At 33.4% G+C, this 13,428-nt stretch overlaps 2 protein-coding genes across 2 annotated transcripts; one reads left to right on the forward strand and one right to left on the reverse strand.

The window, feature by feature from the left end:
- On the forward strand, positions 1-2,762 carry LOC112520404 (protein NRT1/ PTR FAMILY 1.2-like). The gene is made up of 4 exons (XM_025128787.1): positions 1-204; positions 377-594; positions 713-1,260; positions 1,736-2,762. Exons 1-4 carry the CDS (start codon positions 87-89, stop codon positions 2,622-2,624), a joined length of 1,773 nt encoding a protein of 590 aa, XP_024984555.1. The 5' UTR covers positions 1-86; the 3' UTR covers positions 2,625-2,762.
- A 6,512-nt stretch (positions 2,763-9,274) lies between these two features.
- LOC112519629 (bark storage protein A-like) lies at positions 9,275-11,645 on the reverse strand. Its single transcript, XM_025127840.1, has 5 exons — positions 11,390-11,645; positions 11,058-11,125; positions 10,769-10,924; positions 10,117-10,356; positions 9,275-9,763 (listed from the first exon to the last, which is right to left on the reverse strand). Exons 1-5 carry the CDS (start codon positions 11,601-11,603, stop codon positions 9,395-9,397), a joined length of 1,047 nt encoding a protein of 348 aa, XP_024983608.1. The 5' UTR covers positions 11,604-11,645; the 3' UTR covers positions 9,275-9,394.
- Between the last annotated feature and the right edge of the window lie 1,783 nt (positions 11,646-13,428).

Below are 13,428 nucleotides of genomic sequence, written 5' to 3' on the forward strand. Positions count from 1 at the left end.
CTGGGGCCGGCCATGGCGTCACCGTCACTCCGATTCCAAATCACCAAACAACAGATCGCAAATTCCTAATCAAAGTCGATCAAACGATGGAAAATCGTCGATTATCCATGGAAGGAGACTCGAATGAAGAACTACAAATCAAATTACTCACTCCCGATCGTCATGATCGTAAGGGTGGTATGAAAACCATGCCCTTCATTATAGGTACGTCAAAACCCTCAATTCTTCCACTTCCATCTGCACTCAGATCAGCTCACAGAAAACCCTAATCGGTCCACCAGGTCCTGTGAGTTCGATCGAGTACGGATGAACTTAACCTAGATCGTATCAATTTAGGGTTTTATATATTTGATTTTGATTTGGTTTTTTGGGACAGTGAACGAAGCATTTGAGAAAGTAGCGAGTTATGGATTGATGCCAAATATGATATTCTATCTGATGGAGGTTTATCACATGGAAGCAGCAACTGGAACAAGCATACTCTCTGTTTGGTCGGCTTTTTCAAATGGTCTCTCCATTTTTGGTGCTATCATCTCCGATTCTTATTTGGGTCGGTTTCGGGTCATCGTTATGGGGTCTATCTCTGCTCTTCTTGTAAGTCTTCCACCCGCCATTTATTACGTTATTTCATTAAGCTGTTGATTTAAGATTCATGTTAAGAATCAATCGATCAAAATATGAAAATCAATTGGGGTTATTGTTTTTGTTACAGGGGATGACTTTTTTGTGGTTGACTACCATGTTCCCACAATTAAGACCTTCATCTTGCCACGAACTCGACTCGAGTTGCAGCCCTGCAACAGCAACCCAACTCGCTTTTCTTTTCTCGTGTTTCGGTCTACTCTCGATCGGATCTGGCTGTATCGGACCATGTTCCATAGCCTTCGGTGCAGACCAATTACGAAAACACGATCGAGCCTCCATCGACAACCTGAGGATCATCGATAGTTACTTTAATTGGTACTATGCATCAATAGCCATTTCTACTGTTTTTGCGTTTACTTTCGTGGTCTACATTCAAGATCAGTTTGGTTGGGAGGTCGGGTTTGCGGTTCCTGTCTTGATTATGCTTTGTTCCACTCTTATGTTCTTACTCGGCTCGTCTCTTTATGTCAAAATCGAAGTCAGCCAGAGCCCGTTTTCAGGGTTTATTCAAGTTTTGATCCTTGCTTTTAAGAACCGTAAGATCAGTCTTTCTAGCGATGACTGCTACAATCATGCCAATGGAATGGATCGAGTTGAGCTAACCGAGAGCTTAAGGTTCGATCTTTACTACAGAATTAAGTTCGAGTTATTGCAAGTATATATACCACTTTGGAACAAACTACTATAACAAAATCGGATGCAAAATATGTGTAAATGTCGTAAACCTGCTTTATAGGATTTAAGTTTACAAGACCAAACAAGTATGCGTTACACGTAAAGGTGTTAAAATAAGTTGACATGACGTTTTTGAGCATCGTGATAAGTTGTTCCGTACACTTTGGAAATAAAGCCTGATACTAGTCTTTTTTTTATGACGTTAACTTGATAAATCACTACGATCCTAACATGAAAATAGTTGGGGATATAGATCGGAAAAAAATATTTGCTTTAATCTTGATGTTTTCTTCAGGACCTATGAAGCAATCTATTAAGACACATATTTTGGCGTCTTATAAAGTCAGTTTTGTTGTGGTGAACTGGGCTACGACCTCAGGGCATGTTAAATGACTCATTTTATCGAACTCTTTAGGTTTCTCAATAAGGCATGCGTTGTCAGAGATTCGAACATGGATTCTTCGGTCTTGAATCCATCGAGTCTCTCCACTGTCGAAAAGGTGGAATCACTCAAATCGCTAATTCGGTTAGTACCCGTGTGGTCTTCGGGGATTTTGCTATCTACCGTCGCTTCACAGAACTTCCCAACACTCCAAGCGAAAACAATGAACCGACAAGTCACCTCATGGTTCGAGATCCCGGCTGGATCGTTCAACGTGTTCTTGGTCTTGACAGTCTCAATATGGATTGTATTTTATGACCGAATCTTGGTTCCACTTCTAGCAAAGCACACACACGAGCCTCGCGGGCTACCTCCAAAAACCCGGATGGGAATCGGGTTTCTAATCTCAGTCGGGGCCATGGTGGTATCAGCGGTCGTGGAAACCGTACGGCGGGACTTGTCAAGGTCCCATGACAACCCGAATACGACAATCGTCATGTCGTCAATGTGGTTGGTTCCACAGTATGCGTTGCTAGGTGTAGCCGAGGCGTTCAATGCGATTGCGCAGATAGAGTTTTTTTACTCGGAACTTCCAAAAAGTATGTCGAGTGTTGTGATGGCGTTGTACATGATGAGCGTCGCGATATCGGGCCTCGTTGGAAGCCTTTTGATCAGCGTTGTGGACTCGGTGACGAGTGAAGAAGGTAAGGTAAGTTGGTTATCGAGCGATATCAATGAGGGTCATATAGATTACTATTACTGGTTTCTTGCATTCGTGAGTTTGCTCAACTTTTTCTACTTCTTGATCTGTTGCCGTGTTCACCGGAGTATTTCGCCTGAAAAGAGTAAGTTATCAGATGAGCTGATCGGAGAAGAAGATTCTGATATTAAGCATGGAAGTTCAACTGTAGATCAGTCATAACTTGCAAAGTTATTGTAATGCAATGTGTAAGCTATATTAGTGTTCGGTTCATTTTCTATTAAGACCTGTATCGATAAAGATGCCTGTATTGATAAACTTGTCTGTATGACAACATATAAGTTGTTCGGTTGTCTTGCTGAATAAACTGTCTAAATGACAGAAATGATCATTTTATCCCCGGTCTATATTTTGTTTGATAAAAATATTGAGTAAATGAATTTTAATTATAAAAGTTACCAAATTTATTGATTGAAGAAAACAAAATTCTTGAAATCTAATGGAAGGCAAAACGGTAGACAAAGGGGATGTTGATGTTTCCAGCAATGTACAATTCCTTCTGTGTCAAACAAATTCAGCAATAGTTGCATTGTAATTCCTGCATTAAGCTGTTGTACATGCATTCAATCAGCTTAGCTTAACAGTTTGGTTATTCCTAATTGCTGTTATAGAAAGATGGTTGCTGTTATATATAATTGCTGGAACTGAGGATAACAACTTGATTTTTATATGCGATGATAAAACATGGTCAACACAAGAGTCTGTGGCTAAAAAGTCACGTGAATCATATGTGATTTTATACGTGATGTTAATGTAAATTAAATCACATGTGATTCGGTCGTTTTCATATTACCATATGAACCTGATTCAGCACTCAACATCACATAATATAACTAAGGGGATGTTTACCCAATAAGTGCTTACTGATACGAGTCTAACACTATAATTTATTTTGATGCGTGAGATTTTAGTACGTCAAAAAACATCGGATGCAACAATTTATCAGGTAAGCACTTACCTGGGTAAGAGTCGTCATCTTCACTTACCGGGTAAAACTCTCTATCCTTCTCATTGCTCTTACTCTGTAAGATTTTTGGCCATTGTCATTTGTCATATTCATCCGATGAGGAAATTTATCCGGTAAGCACTTACCAAGTAAGCGTTTAGTCTTAGCGTGTGGTCTGTGGTTTTTGAAGGAGTCGGATGGCGGAAATGGAGGGAAGGGAATAAGGCCGATCACCGATGTTAGTTGCAGAAGATCACTGAAGATGACTGGAAATGGGGAGGGCCGGAGGGACGGGAGATGTGGATAGGCGGGATTTTGTTCGCATACAGATGATCTATGTATATTTAAGGGGTTGTTTGTTTACCTCTTAACAATTTCATTAAGAAGCAGTCTCTGAATCGTTCAGAGATGAATCTTGTTTGGCAAAAAAAAGTTTGCCTCATAATGGTTCTAAAATTCTCTTAATAATTTTGCATCATGGGTCTCCCTTAACCATTAAGCGCTCTAATTTCATTATAAACAATTATCAAACAATTATATTTCATTTTATACTATATCATGAGAGTCTCTTAATCATTCTGCACTAAACCATTCAATAACTACTAAACAACCCCTAAGGTAACGTTCCATTAACAAACCATCTATCTCTAACAAAGTATACAAACGTTTGACTAACTCTAACAAACTATACAAATCATAACCGATGCTTGTATCATGATTATTAATTAGGATTGCTATATATATATATATATATATATACACACACGTATATATAGACGAACCATCGTGGGATCGGACCCTTGGTCACCTTTAATTTCAAACCACCCATAAATCGCTCTTGATACGAGGATTGATTTGATGTATCTCATCATAATGCGCATCTAATGGTGAAGATCTTTCTTACGCCTTCTCAACCGAACCCAACCCATATATATATATATATATATATATATATATATATATATATAGAGAGAGAGAGAGAGAGAGAGAGAGAGATGCAATCATTTGTTGACCAATTAAAATAGTATTAACAGTGTTAACCGATCTAATCCTTTTAGTTTTTTTAATCAATAGTTGTGATTAATGGGAGATTATAATCTATTAGGAAAGGAAACAAATTAGACAATATTAAATGAGGACATTTTTGAAACAAATTATTTTTATGTTTGGAAGATAATCATATTATATGTTTGAAAGATAATCGATAATATTATTTAGGGAAATTTATAAAAATAACCGGTTTACACAACCCTTTGCCACAAAATAACCACATTTTAGAGGTTTTACCGGAATGATCACACGGATCGCCCCCGGGGGAGATCCGTACACTATGGGGGCGATCCCCCCATTAAGTCTTAAAAAAATTCCTCAAAAGTCGAGATTACTGTTCATTGTCGTTGACCGTGTTTGACCTCTCCCCCAGGGCGATCCGTACTGTACGGGGGGTGATCCGGGTAAAAAAAAAATTGATTTTTTTTCCTAATACCAATTTCACTATAAATATCAACCTCCTACTTCATAATTTTTCACACATTCCCTTCCATTTCTCTTCTCATATATTTTACTCACACAACCCTTAACTCATTAAACACAATAAACCATCACAACCTTTAACCCACTAAACACAATCAACCATCACAAAACATRAAATCACGTCAAAGTGATAATGTTTGTGTGTATCTTCGAAGTGGCGGTTTATTCCAAGATATAAATGGTGTTTTAGAGTACCTTCCGATAACCTCCCCCACTTTATGTAAAAAGACACATTTTATATATTTTTCTATTTTTATTAAAAACACCCCTTAATTGTTAAATAAAAAACATAAAATGACAAAATAGAGGTCAAATTTCGTCAATTAGATATTATATCTGATTTACGAAACCCAAAACAGATAAAAATAATTTTTGTTTCTCCATAATTATAAAGGTTTATTTTTAAACCTTTACCCATGAAATTTGGTTATAAAAAAGTTAAAAAATACAACTTCAATGGCGTATCAATTTTATTAAAAATACAAAAAAAAAAAATACCCGGATCGCCCAGGATAGCCCCCCATACAGTACGGATCGCCCCGGGGGCGAGGTCAAACACGGTCAACGAGAGAATAAACAGTAATCTCGACTTTTGAGAAATTTTTTTTAAGACTTAATGGGGGGATCGCCCCCATAGTGTACGGATCGCCCCCGGGGGTGATCCATGTGGTTATTACGGTAAAATCTCTAAAATGTGGTTATTTTGTGGCAAAAGGTTGTGTAAACCGGTTATTTTTATAAACTTCTCTATTATTTAATGAATTTAATTTTTGGAAGATACTCATATTTATTTTTGGAAAGTAATTAATAATTAGAAATGTACTCGCGCAATACACCGAAATACATCTCGATTTTAATGTTTCGTTTTATTTTGTCTCCATCGATGTTATAATACGATTTTATGTGGTACTGAAAAAACGATAATGTTTTTAATCTTTAAAAAAATATAAATTTGAAGATATCATAAAATTTTGAAAGAAAATGTATCGATTTTAGTATTAAATTAAATATTTAAAATCACTTTTTTTTGTGTAATTTCGTTAATTTAAAATTTTATAATAATTTAATTTAGATTTAATAATGAATTCATTTGTTTTTGGTTTAAAAATATTTTTTTTATAAATAAAATAATTAATATTTTGTTAGAATTTAATAATTATTCTAAATATATTTTAAATTTTTTATTTTTAAAATGAGATACCTATCCAATATTGGATTATATTTATTTACAGTTAGTTACATGAATTCAAATATGGAGCATATGGAGCTTTAATAAGATAGATATACGCACAATTACTTGTAATCTTTAATTTTAAATAATATGTATCAATAAACAATACTTAATGCATAAAAAAATGGTTTTTAAGAGTTTCTACCAAATGTTTTATAATATAGTATAGAAGATATTTAAACGATTTTTATTTAAAGATAAAATCAGAAATTGAAACAATGATGTTTGTATAAAGTTCATAGGTGAAACCAGATAATCAAAGTTCATAGGTGAACCAAAAAGTAAAAGAATGATTTTTATCTAAGCTGTTGTACATTCAATCAGATTTATCCGATTCTTCGGTAATTTTACCTTAAATGAGTAATAAATTTTAAGAAAAACGGTTTACAACGGAAAAACCAATCAGATAAAATAACAACTCTAAAAAATTTACTGTACCATGCCTAAACCAATCATAACCAAAATGACTTGTTTCTAGCCAATTGATCCAAATCGAAATCTCCTTCCTGTACAAATCAGATGTGTTATTAGTAATAGTTTTTATATATTTTTCAATGCTAATTAAAAAACATATATAAAGTTTAATTGGTAAGTATATACTTAGACTTAGGGGCGCTCAAAAACCCGATCAATCCAACCCAACACAAAATAACTCAACTCAAAGCAACCCGATGTCTAATCGAGTTCTAAAATTTTCAAACCATAGGTATTGATTTGATATTGGGTTACTGTTATTTGAACCTAACCCAACCCGATGAACCCGATATCATTTTATTTCTTGGATTTTAATATGGTTATTGAATTTTCTATTAATATATACATTAGACAATTACATTATCACGTACGCTTTTCATATACACATATTTTCAGGCTATTCACATATCTAGATAACTCATTCGTATATATGTTCAGTAAATGTGAACATATATATGTAAATTAAGAAAATTAACCGAATATGATATACGTAAAAAATATGGATAAGTTGTAACAAATGATTGAATGATGAAAAAGAAATTATGAAAAGAGAAATAACATACTCAAGATTAGAAGAAAATATTTTAATGTACCAAAGTATCAACCCGACTAAACTTTACAGTTTGAGTTGGGTTGGGTTGCACTTTGGTTTGGTTTGAGATGGGTTAATATTTATTCAAACCACAAGTATTAAATTGAATTGTTTAAATGTTTTCAACTCGACCAACTTAACCCATAAACACCCCTACTTAGACTTGTCAAACATGTAGAATTGTATTCAACGATTAATTAAATGCCAATGATAACATTTGAAAGGAAGATGGTTGGTTTTAAATAAAAAGAATATTTAATTATTATTTATGTATATAAATAAATGATGGATATAAAGCATAATCTTAAGTAATGACATAGTAAAGAAATCTTGGAGCAAGTCATCATGGTCTGTATCTGACGTCGAGCAGTTTTGTTAGGTAGCGTTTGATACGCAAGCTAGACAGGACAAGACATGACGAGACATGACTGGATAGGACGGGACATGATTAATTGAGTTTTGAATCTCAAATTGGTCTAAGGGTAACATAGTCATTTTATATTTAGTCCCATGTTGTTCCACCTTTTTTGGTGGAACAAAAATTATCAAGTTGTCTTATGAAATTTGAAAATAGTCTCATCTTGTCCTATGTATTTTTTGCCCATGGAATGCCAAACATGAGACTATTTTTTTTCTCCCGTCCCATCCCATATAGTCTGCATACCAAACGCACCCTTAAATTACAATATCACTGATTAGTTTGCTGGATCTATCTGTTTTATCAAGGTGGTTAAACATTTCTTTAAAAATGAACGTCTGTTTTTGTTTATAAAATACATACCTCCGGCATCAATGATGAGGTTGGTAGCCTTGTATTCGGGAAAACTGAGAAGAGGGTTCATTTAAAAAAGGTTAGGAATAACTATGCCGAGATAAGGTCCCTTTTTGTTGGCTTTTTCGATCAGTTTTCTGGTATTACCAGACACTTCGCCGTTCACATCTCCAAGAAACAAAACGATGACCGAAATCGATATAACAAAGACCAAAAATTTCATGTTTGTGGAGAAAGAAAGATAAGAAGGGGAATTGGGACTTTGAAGCATTTGAGTAGCTTCTAATTTATAGAGTATGCGTCATAAGGGTTTTGTTGTAACGTTTTAAGAGTAAATTATGAGAGATTATAATCTATTAGAAAAGGAAACAAATTAGACAATATTAAATAAAGGATATTTTTTGGAATAAAATATTTTTTATGTTCGAAAGATAATCAATAATATTATTTAATAATTTTAATTTTTGAAAGATACTCATATTTATTTTTGGAAAATAATTAATAATAATATTTAAATAAATTTTATTTAAAGATAAAATCAGAAAATTCATAGGTAAAATCATAATGTGAAACAGTGATTTTTGTATAAATTTCATAGGTGAACTAAAAAGTAAAACAATAAAAAATCAAGAAGTTAACCGATTTTAAAAATAAGAGGTTATCTATTGCTATAATAAGTATATTTTTTTAAAGATGTTTTAATAAAAAATAATTTAAAAATAAATTGTTGTAATAAAAAAAATATAATTTTATAATAAAAAATTTATAAAAATAAGTTGTTATTTCGTTAATTTAACCCTTTCTTTAATTTATTATCTTTAAACATCATCATCCTTCGTTCCTCCCATCTTTCATCTTCTTCAAAAGAAAAGATCAAGAATAAACCTTAAATCAAATATTTTCAGAACTCAAGTCAAAAACTTTTTGTTCAAACTACAACTTTGCTGTAGATGAAGGCTCAGTGTTCTCTCTCTCTCTCTCTTCCTTTATACAGATGCAGAGCTTGAACTTTGTTAGTCGAACCTTAAACTTTTGATTCTTTCATAGGGTTCATGGTTTAATTCCTCCCAGCCTTAATTTGTTGTAGATGGATGGGTGTTGAGGTTTCAGCCCTGTGTTTAGAGCCGGTTTATAGAGGAGCTCGTCTTGTTCGGTTCAGACTTAACATGAATTTGGCGAGTTTCTACATCTTTTCATTTGCATTTGATCAACGAGCTTTTGCATCTGGGTTCATCTGCATCTGATCGTTCTTTTGCAAGTTGTGTTTTATTCACTCAAACAACTGAGAAAGCCTCCACTTTTATTCAAATCATGAGGAACACAAACCGACAGCGTGTTTAAATGCTACAACTTATTACACTTCCATGATATAAATTCAAGATTTCTAAATACCAACAACGGAGGAAATCTTATTTTGAATTGGGATCAACTTGATAAACTCCACCGCCACTTTGACGGAATTGTTAGCCGCCAGGGGGGTGAACGTATCGGCCTCATTAGAGTGTTCACCGCCGCCGGCAAGATCAGAAAGTGCCCTAAATACGATAAAAGGCACTCGTTGCTGATAAGAGATGAGAGCCACGGCGGCGCTTTCCATCTCCACCGGACTGATGTTGAATTTGTCGTAAATAAAGCTCCGGTAAGCGGCGTTGTCCAGGTAAATACTGGCACTTGTTCCATGCTCCACGGTGGTGACCTTCGGTGGCGTGGATAAGCATGTATCCGCATCTAGGCACCCTTCTAGCGTCAACGCCTATATATATATAATATATATATATATATATAGAGACAAAAGTGTTCAATTGTACTGTTTAATTTTATTATGGCTAAAATTAGGGCTAAAGTGAAATATATATACAGCTTCAGATAATAACCGTAAAAAAAAAATTGATTGCTTACAATATGTACATATGCATATATCGTTCAGATGAATCTTTACTAGAGTGTTCTTTAATTTTTCATTTAAAAAGGATGATCTACGGTTAGTATTAAATTTTATTGGGTTGCATTGGTTACAACATTTGAAAATATTGCTTTTGCTTTGAAGTTTCTCTCTCTCTCTCTCTCTCTCTCTCTATATATATATATATGTATGCATGTATATACCTCAAGATTTTTGGCTAGTTCAAAATAAGTGGGGTCAACGGGAACCCAAAAGGCATGTTGTCTTTCTTCCGGTGTTCCGTCAACCGGAAAAATTTCCTCCGGTTGGTACCAAATGTTGTTCAAGAAATTATCCGTTCCAAGATCGGTGGAATAATTTGCAATTTTCAGGTAGCCGAGATCTCTTGTATAGTCTCCAAAGGCTTCAAGAGGTAACTCGTTTTCTGGACCATTTCCATATCTCTGCAAATATCAATCTCGATCGTTATATATCTATCAGATATAATTTATAATTTGCTATTTCATTGAATAAGTATTTGTTATTAATAATCAAATAACAATTGAAATCACTTTTAATCGTGAGATCGATAATATAACAAGTGCTTCACATTGTATTTTATATGATTTTTTTCATCTATGGCTGGATTTTAATGTAGTGAGCTTTTTTGGTGTCTCTATAAAACAAAACATATGCAAAAGAAAAAAGTTTCAAATTGTGAAACAAATACATCGTGAAACAAATATATGTTAATCAATACATTAAATTCTATACTTACATGGAAAAAACCATGTTAAACAAAATCTTAAGATAGAAGTTTTTACGGATCTCATAAATTTTGGTTTGTATTTGATTACTGATTAGTGGTGTATATACCTGCCAACTCCAAAGAGCAGAATGAGACCAATATTGAGGAATGGCAACGTCTCCAATATTGAGTGAAGGGTTTGCATTCCCAGCAATTCCATAATGTACAACTCCTTCTATGTCAAACAAACTTAGCAAAAGTTGTGTTGTAACTCCTGCATTAAGCTGTTGTACATTCAATCAGATTTATCCGATTCTTCGGTAATTTTACCTTAAATGAGTAATAATTTTTAAGAAAAACGGTTTATAACGGAAAAACCAATCAGATAAAATAACAACTCCCAAAAATTTATTGTACCATGCCTAAACCAGTCATAACCAAAATGACTTGTTTCTCGCCAATTGATCCAAATCGGAATCTCCTTCCTGTACAAATCAAATGCGTTATTAATCATCGTTTTTATATATATTTTTAGTTTAATTAGTAATTATATACTTAGGGGCTGTTTACCCAAATAAGCGTTTAGTAAACAGCCCCTTAGACTTGTCATACATGTAGACCTGTATTCAACAAGACCAACTTAGCTAAACTATAACGTCACTGAATTAGTTTGCTAGATCTATCAGTTTTTATGAAGGTGGTTAAACGTTTCTTTAAAAATTAACGTCCATTTTTGTGTATATACGTACCTCCGATATCAATGACGAGGTTGGTAGCCTTGTATTCGGGATAATTGAGAAGAGGGTTCATTTCGAAAAGGTTAGGAATAACTACGCCGAGATAAGGTCCGTTGCTGTTGGCTTTTTCGATCAGTTTTCTGGTATTACCGAACACTTCACCGTTTGCATCTCCAAGAAACAAAACGATGATCGAAATCGATATAACAAAGACTAAAAGTTTCATGTTTTTGGAGAAAGAAAGATAAGAAGGGGGATTGGGACTTTGTGGGATGAGATTGAAGCTTTGGAAGAGCTTCTAATTTATAGAGTATGCATCTTGAGGGTTTTGTTGTAATGTGAAAAGCACGTGGTAATCGTTTAAGAGTAAATTATGATTTTTAACTCACTTTCTCAATATATATATATATATATATATATATATATATATATATATATATATATTATATATATATATATATATATATATATGGTTTGTTAAAAATCGTGATTTTTGTCTCGATGATTAAGAAATTACGTTTTTTGTTAAATAATTTTATAATTATCAAGAACTTCGTCAATTGGGATAAATTAAAGAGTGAATTACATTTTTGACCGCGTCAAGACGTGTCCTTTAGAACAATGAGAAAAATCTAGAAAAACCTAACAAATTTTCTTATTTTAAATGATTAATTTTTTAATTTTTATTTTAAATAAAAACATTAATTTTTCTTATTTTGAATGATTAAGTCCGTAAACTTTTTTTTAATAAATAGATAATCGAGCTTTTAAAATTTAATTGTCTACATATTTTTAAACAAAAAAACACAAGCTATAAAAATTTTAAATTAAGAAAAACATAAATCAGTTTTACCCAAAACCTAGGTCATTCAAACCCCTCATCACCTGCTCTCTATAACTGTTGTTGGCTGCTGCTATCGACCTCCCTCTTTTTTTTTTTCTTTTTTTTCGATTCTCCATATTTTTTGATTTGTCTATATGTGCTTCATTAAACTGTTGTAAAATAGGGAGAATCGGAAGACAAAAGAAGAGAATCAGAAGACAAAATAAAAACAGATCAAAAAGAGGGAGATCGATGACAGGGGCCAAATGCAACGATAGGCGGTAAGGAAAACAACGAGCGACGGGGAGACGAGGAGTGGCGAGGGAGAACTATGTCGTTATATGCAAAAGTAGTTTGATGTCGTAGGTTTTGGGAACGATAAAACTGATTTAGAGTTTTTTTTATTTTAAAACCTTTCTTGTCGATTATATACAACCTTTTGGTTTCTCATTAAAAAAAATAGTTTAGGGACTTTATTCAAAATGAAAAAGTTCGTTGAATTTATGAACTTTTCCTTCAACTAACGCTTATTATGTTTTTCTAGTTAACAACATCTAAACAAGGGACATTTTCGTCATTTTACACTTTCCCGTTATTTTATCTTCTTTCGTGCACAAAAAAAAACAAATATTAATCAAAAAACCCTCTTCTCTCTCCCTTTGACCCATCTCCGATCACCTTCTCTATAACCCCCTTCTCAAATCCCGATTAGCTTATTTTCTTCAAAATCTTGTTTAGAAAAAACCTCTGTTTTTGTCAAATGTTTTATAATATAATATAGATTTATTTATTAAAAAATAAACCACTAGTTTTTAAGTTTTACCATAAAAATAAAATATTTAATAATTTTTTGGTAAATTATTTTTAATTAGGGGTGAGCATAGGCGGGTACCCGCCTTTTTTGACCGGAACCGGAACCGGCGGTTCTTGAGATATTGGAACCGGAACAAGAACCGGTTAGAGCGGTTCTTAAATTTTTGGAACCGGAACCGGAACCGCCGGGAACCGGTTCCGGTTCCGGGTACCCGCTTCCTAAAATATTAAAATTTTGTTATTTAGAAATAAAAAATAAAATATTGCCAAAACACTAAATAAATAAGCAAGAATACAAATTATATAGAATAATGGTTACAAATATTGTTTAATGATTACAAACCATAATAGACTAATAGAAAATGTTCAAAGTTTAACGATTACATACTATAATGGTAAATGTTCAAAGTTTAAC

Source organism: Cynara cardunculus (assembly GCF_001531365.2).
Source record: "Cynara cardunculus var. scolymus isolate 2C chromosome LG 10, CcrdV1, whole genome shotgun sequence".
Classification (NCBI taxonomy): domain Eukaryota; kingdom Viridiplantae; phylum Streptophyta; class Magnoliopsida; order Asterales; family Asteraceae; genus Cynara; species Cynara cardunculus.

Excerpts from the sequence above, each read along its gene's own strand:
- LOC112520404 (XM_025128787.1), top strand. The coding sequence starts at position 87 with ATGGAAAATCGTCGATTATCCATGGAAGGAGACTCGAATGAAGAACTA. Across the intron at positions 595-712 it reads GGTCTATCTCTGCTCTTCTT|GGGATGACTTTTTTGTGGTT; the intron begins GTAAGTCTTCCA and ends TTTTTGTTACAG. Across the intron at positions 1,261-1,735 it reads GAGCTAACCGAGAGCTTAAG|GTTTCTCAATAAGGCATGCG; the intron begins GTTCGATCTTTA and ends CGAACTCTTTAG.
- LOC112519629 (XM_025127840.1), bottom strand. The coding sequence starts at position 11,603 with ATGAAACTTTTAGTCTTTGTTATATCGATTTCGATCATCGTTTTGTTT. Across the intron at positions 11,126-11,389 it reads CCTCGTCATTGATATCGGAG|GAAGGAGATTCCGATTTGGA; the intron begins GTACGTATATAC and ends TGATTTGTACAG. Across the intron at positions 10,357-10,768 it reads CTGCTCTTTGGAGTTGGCAG|AGATATGGAAATGGTCCAGA; the intron begins GTATATACACCA and ends TGATATTTGCAG.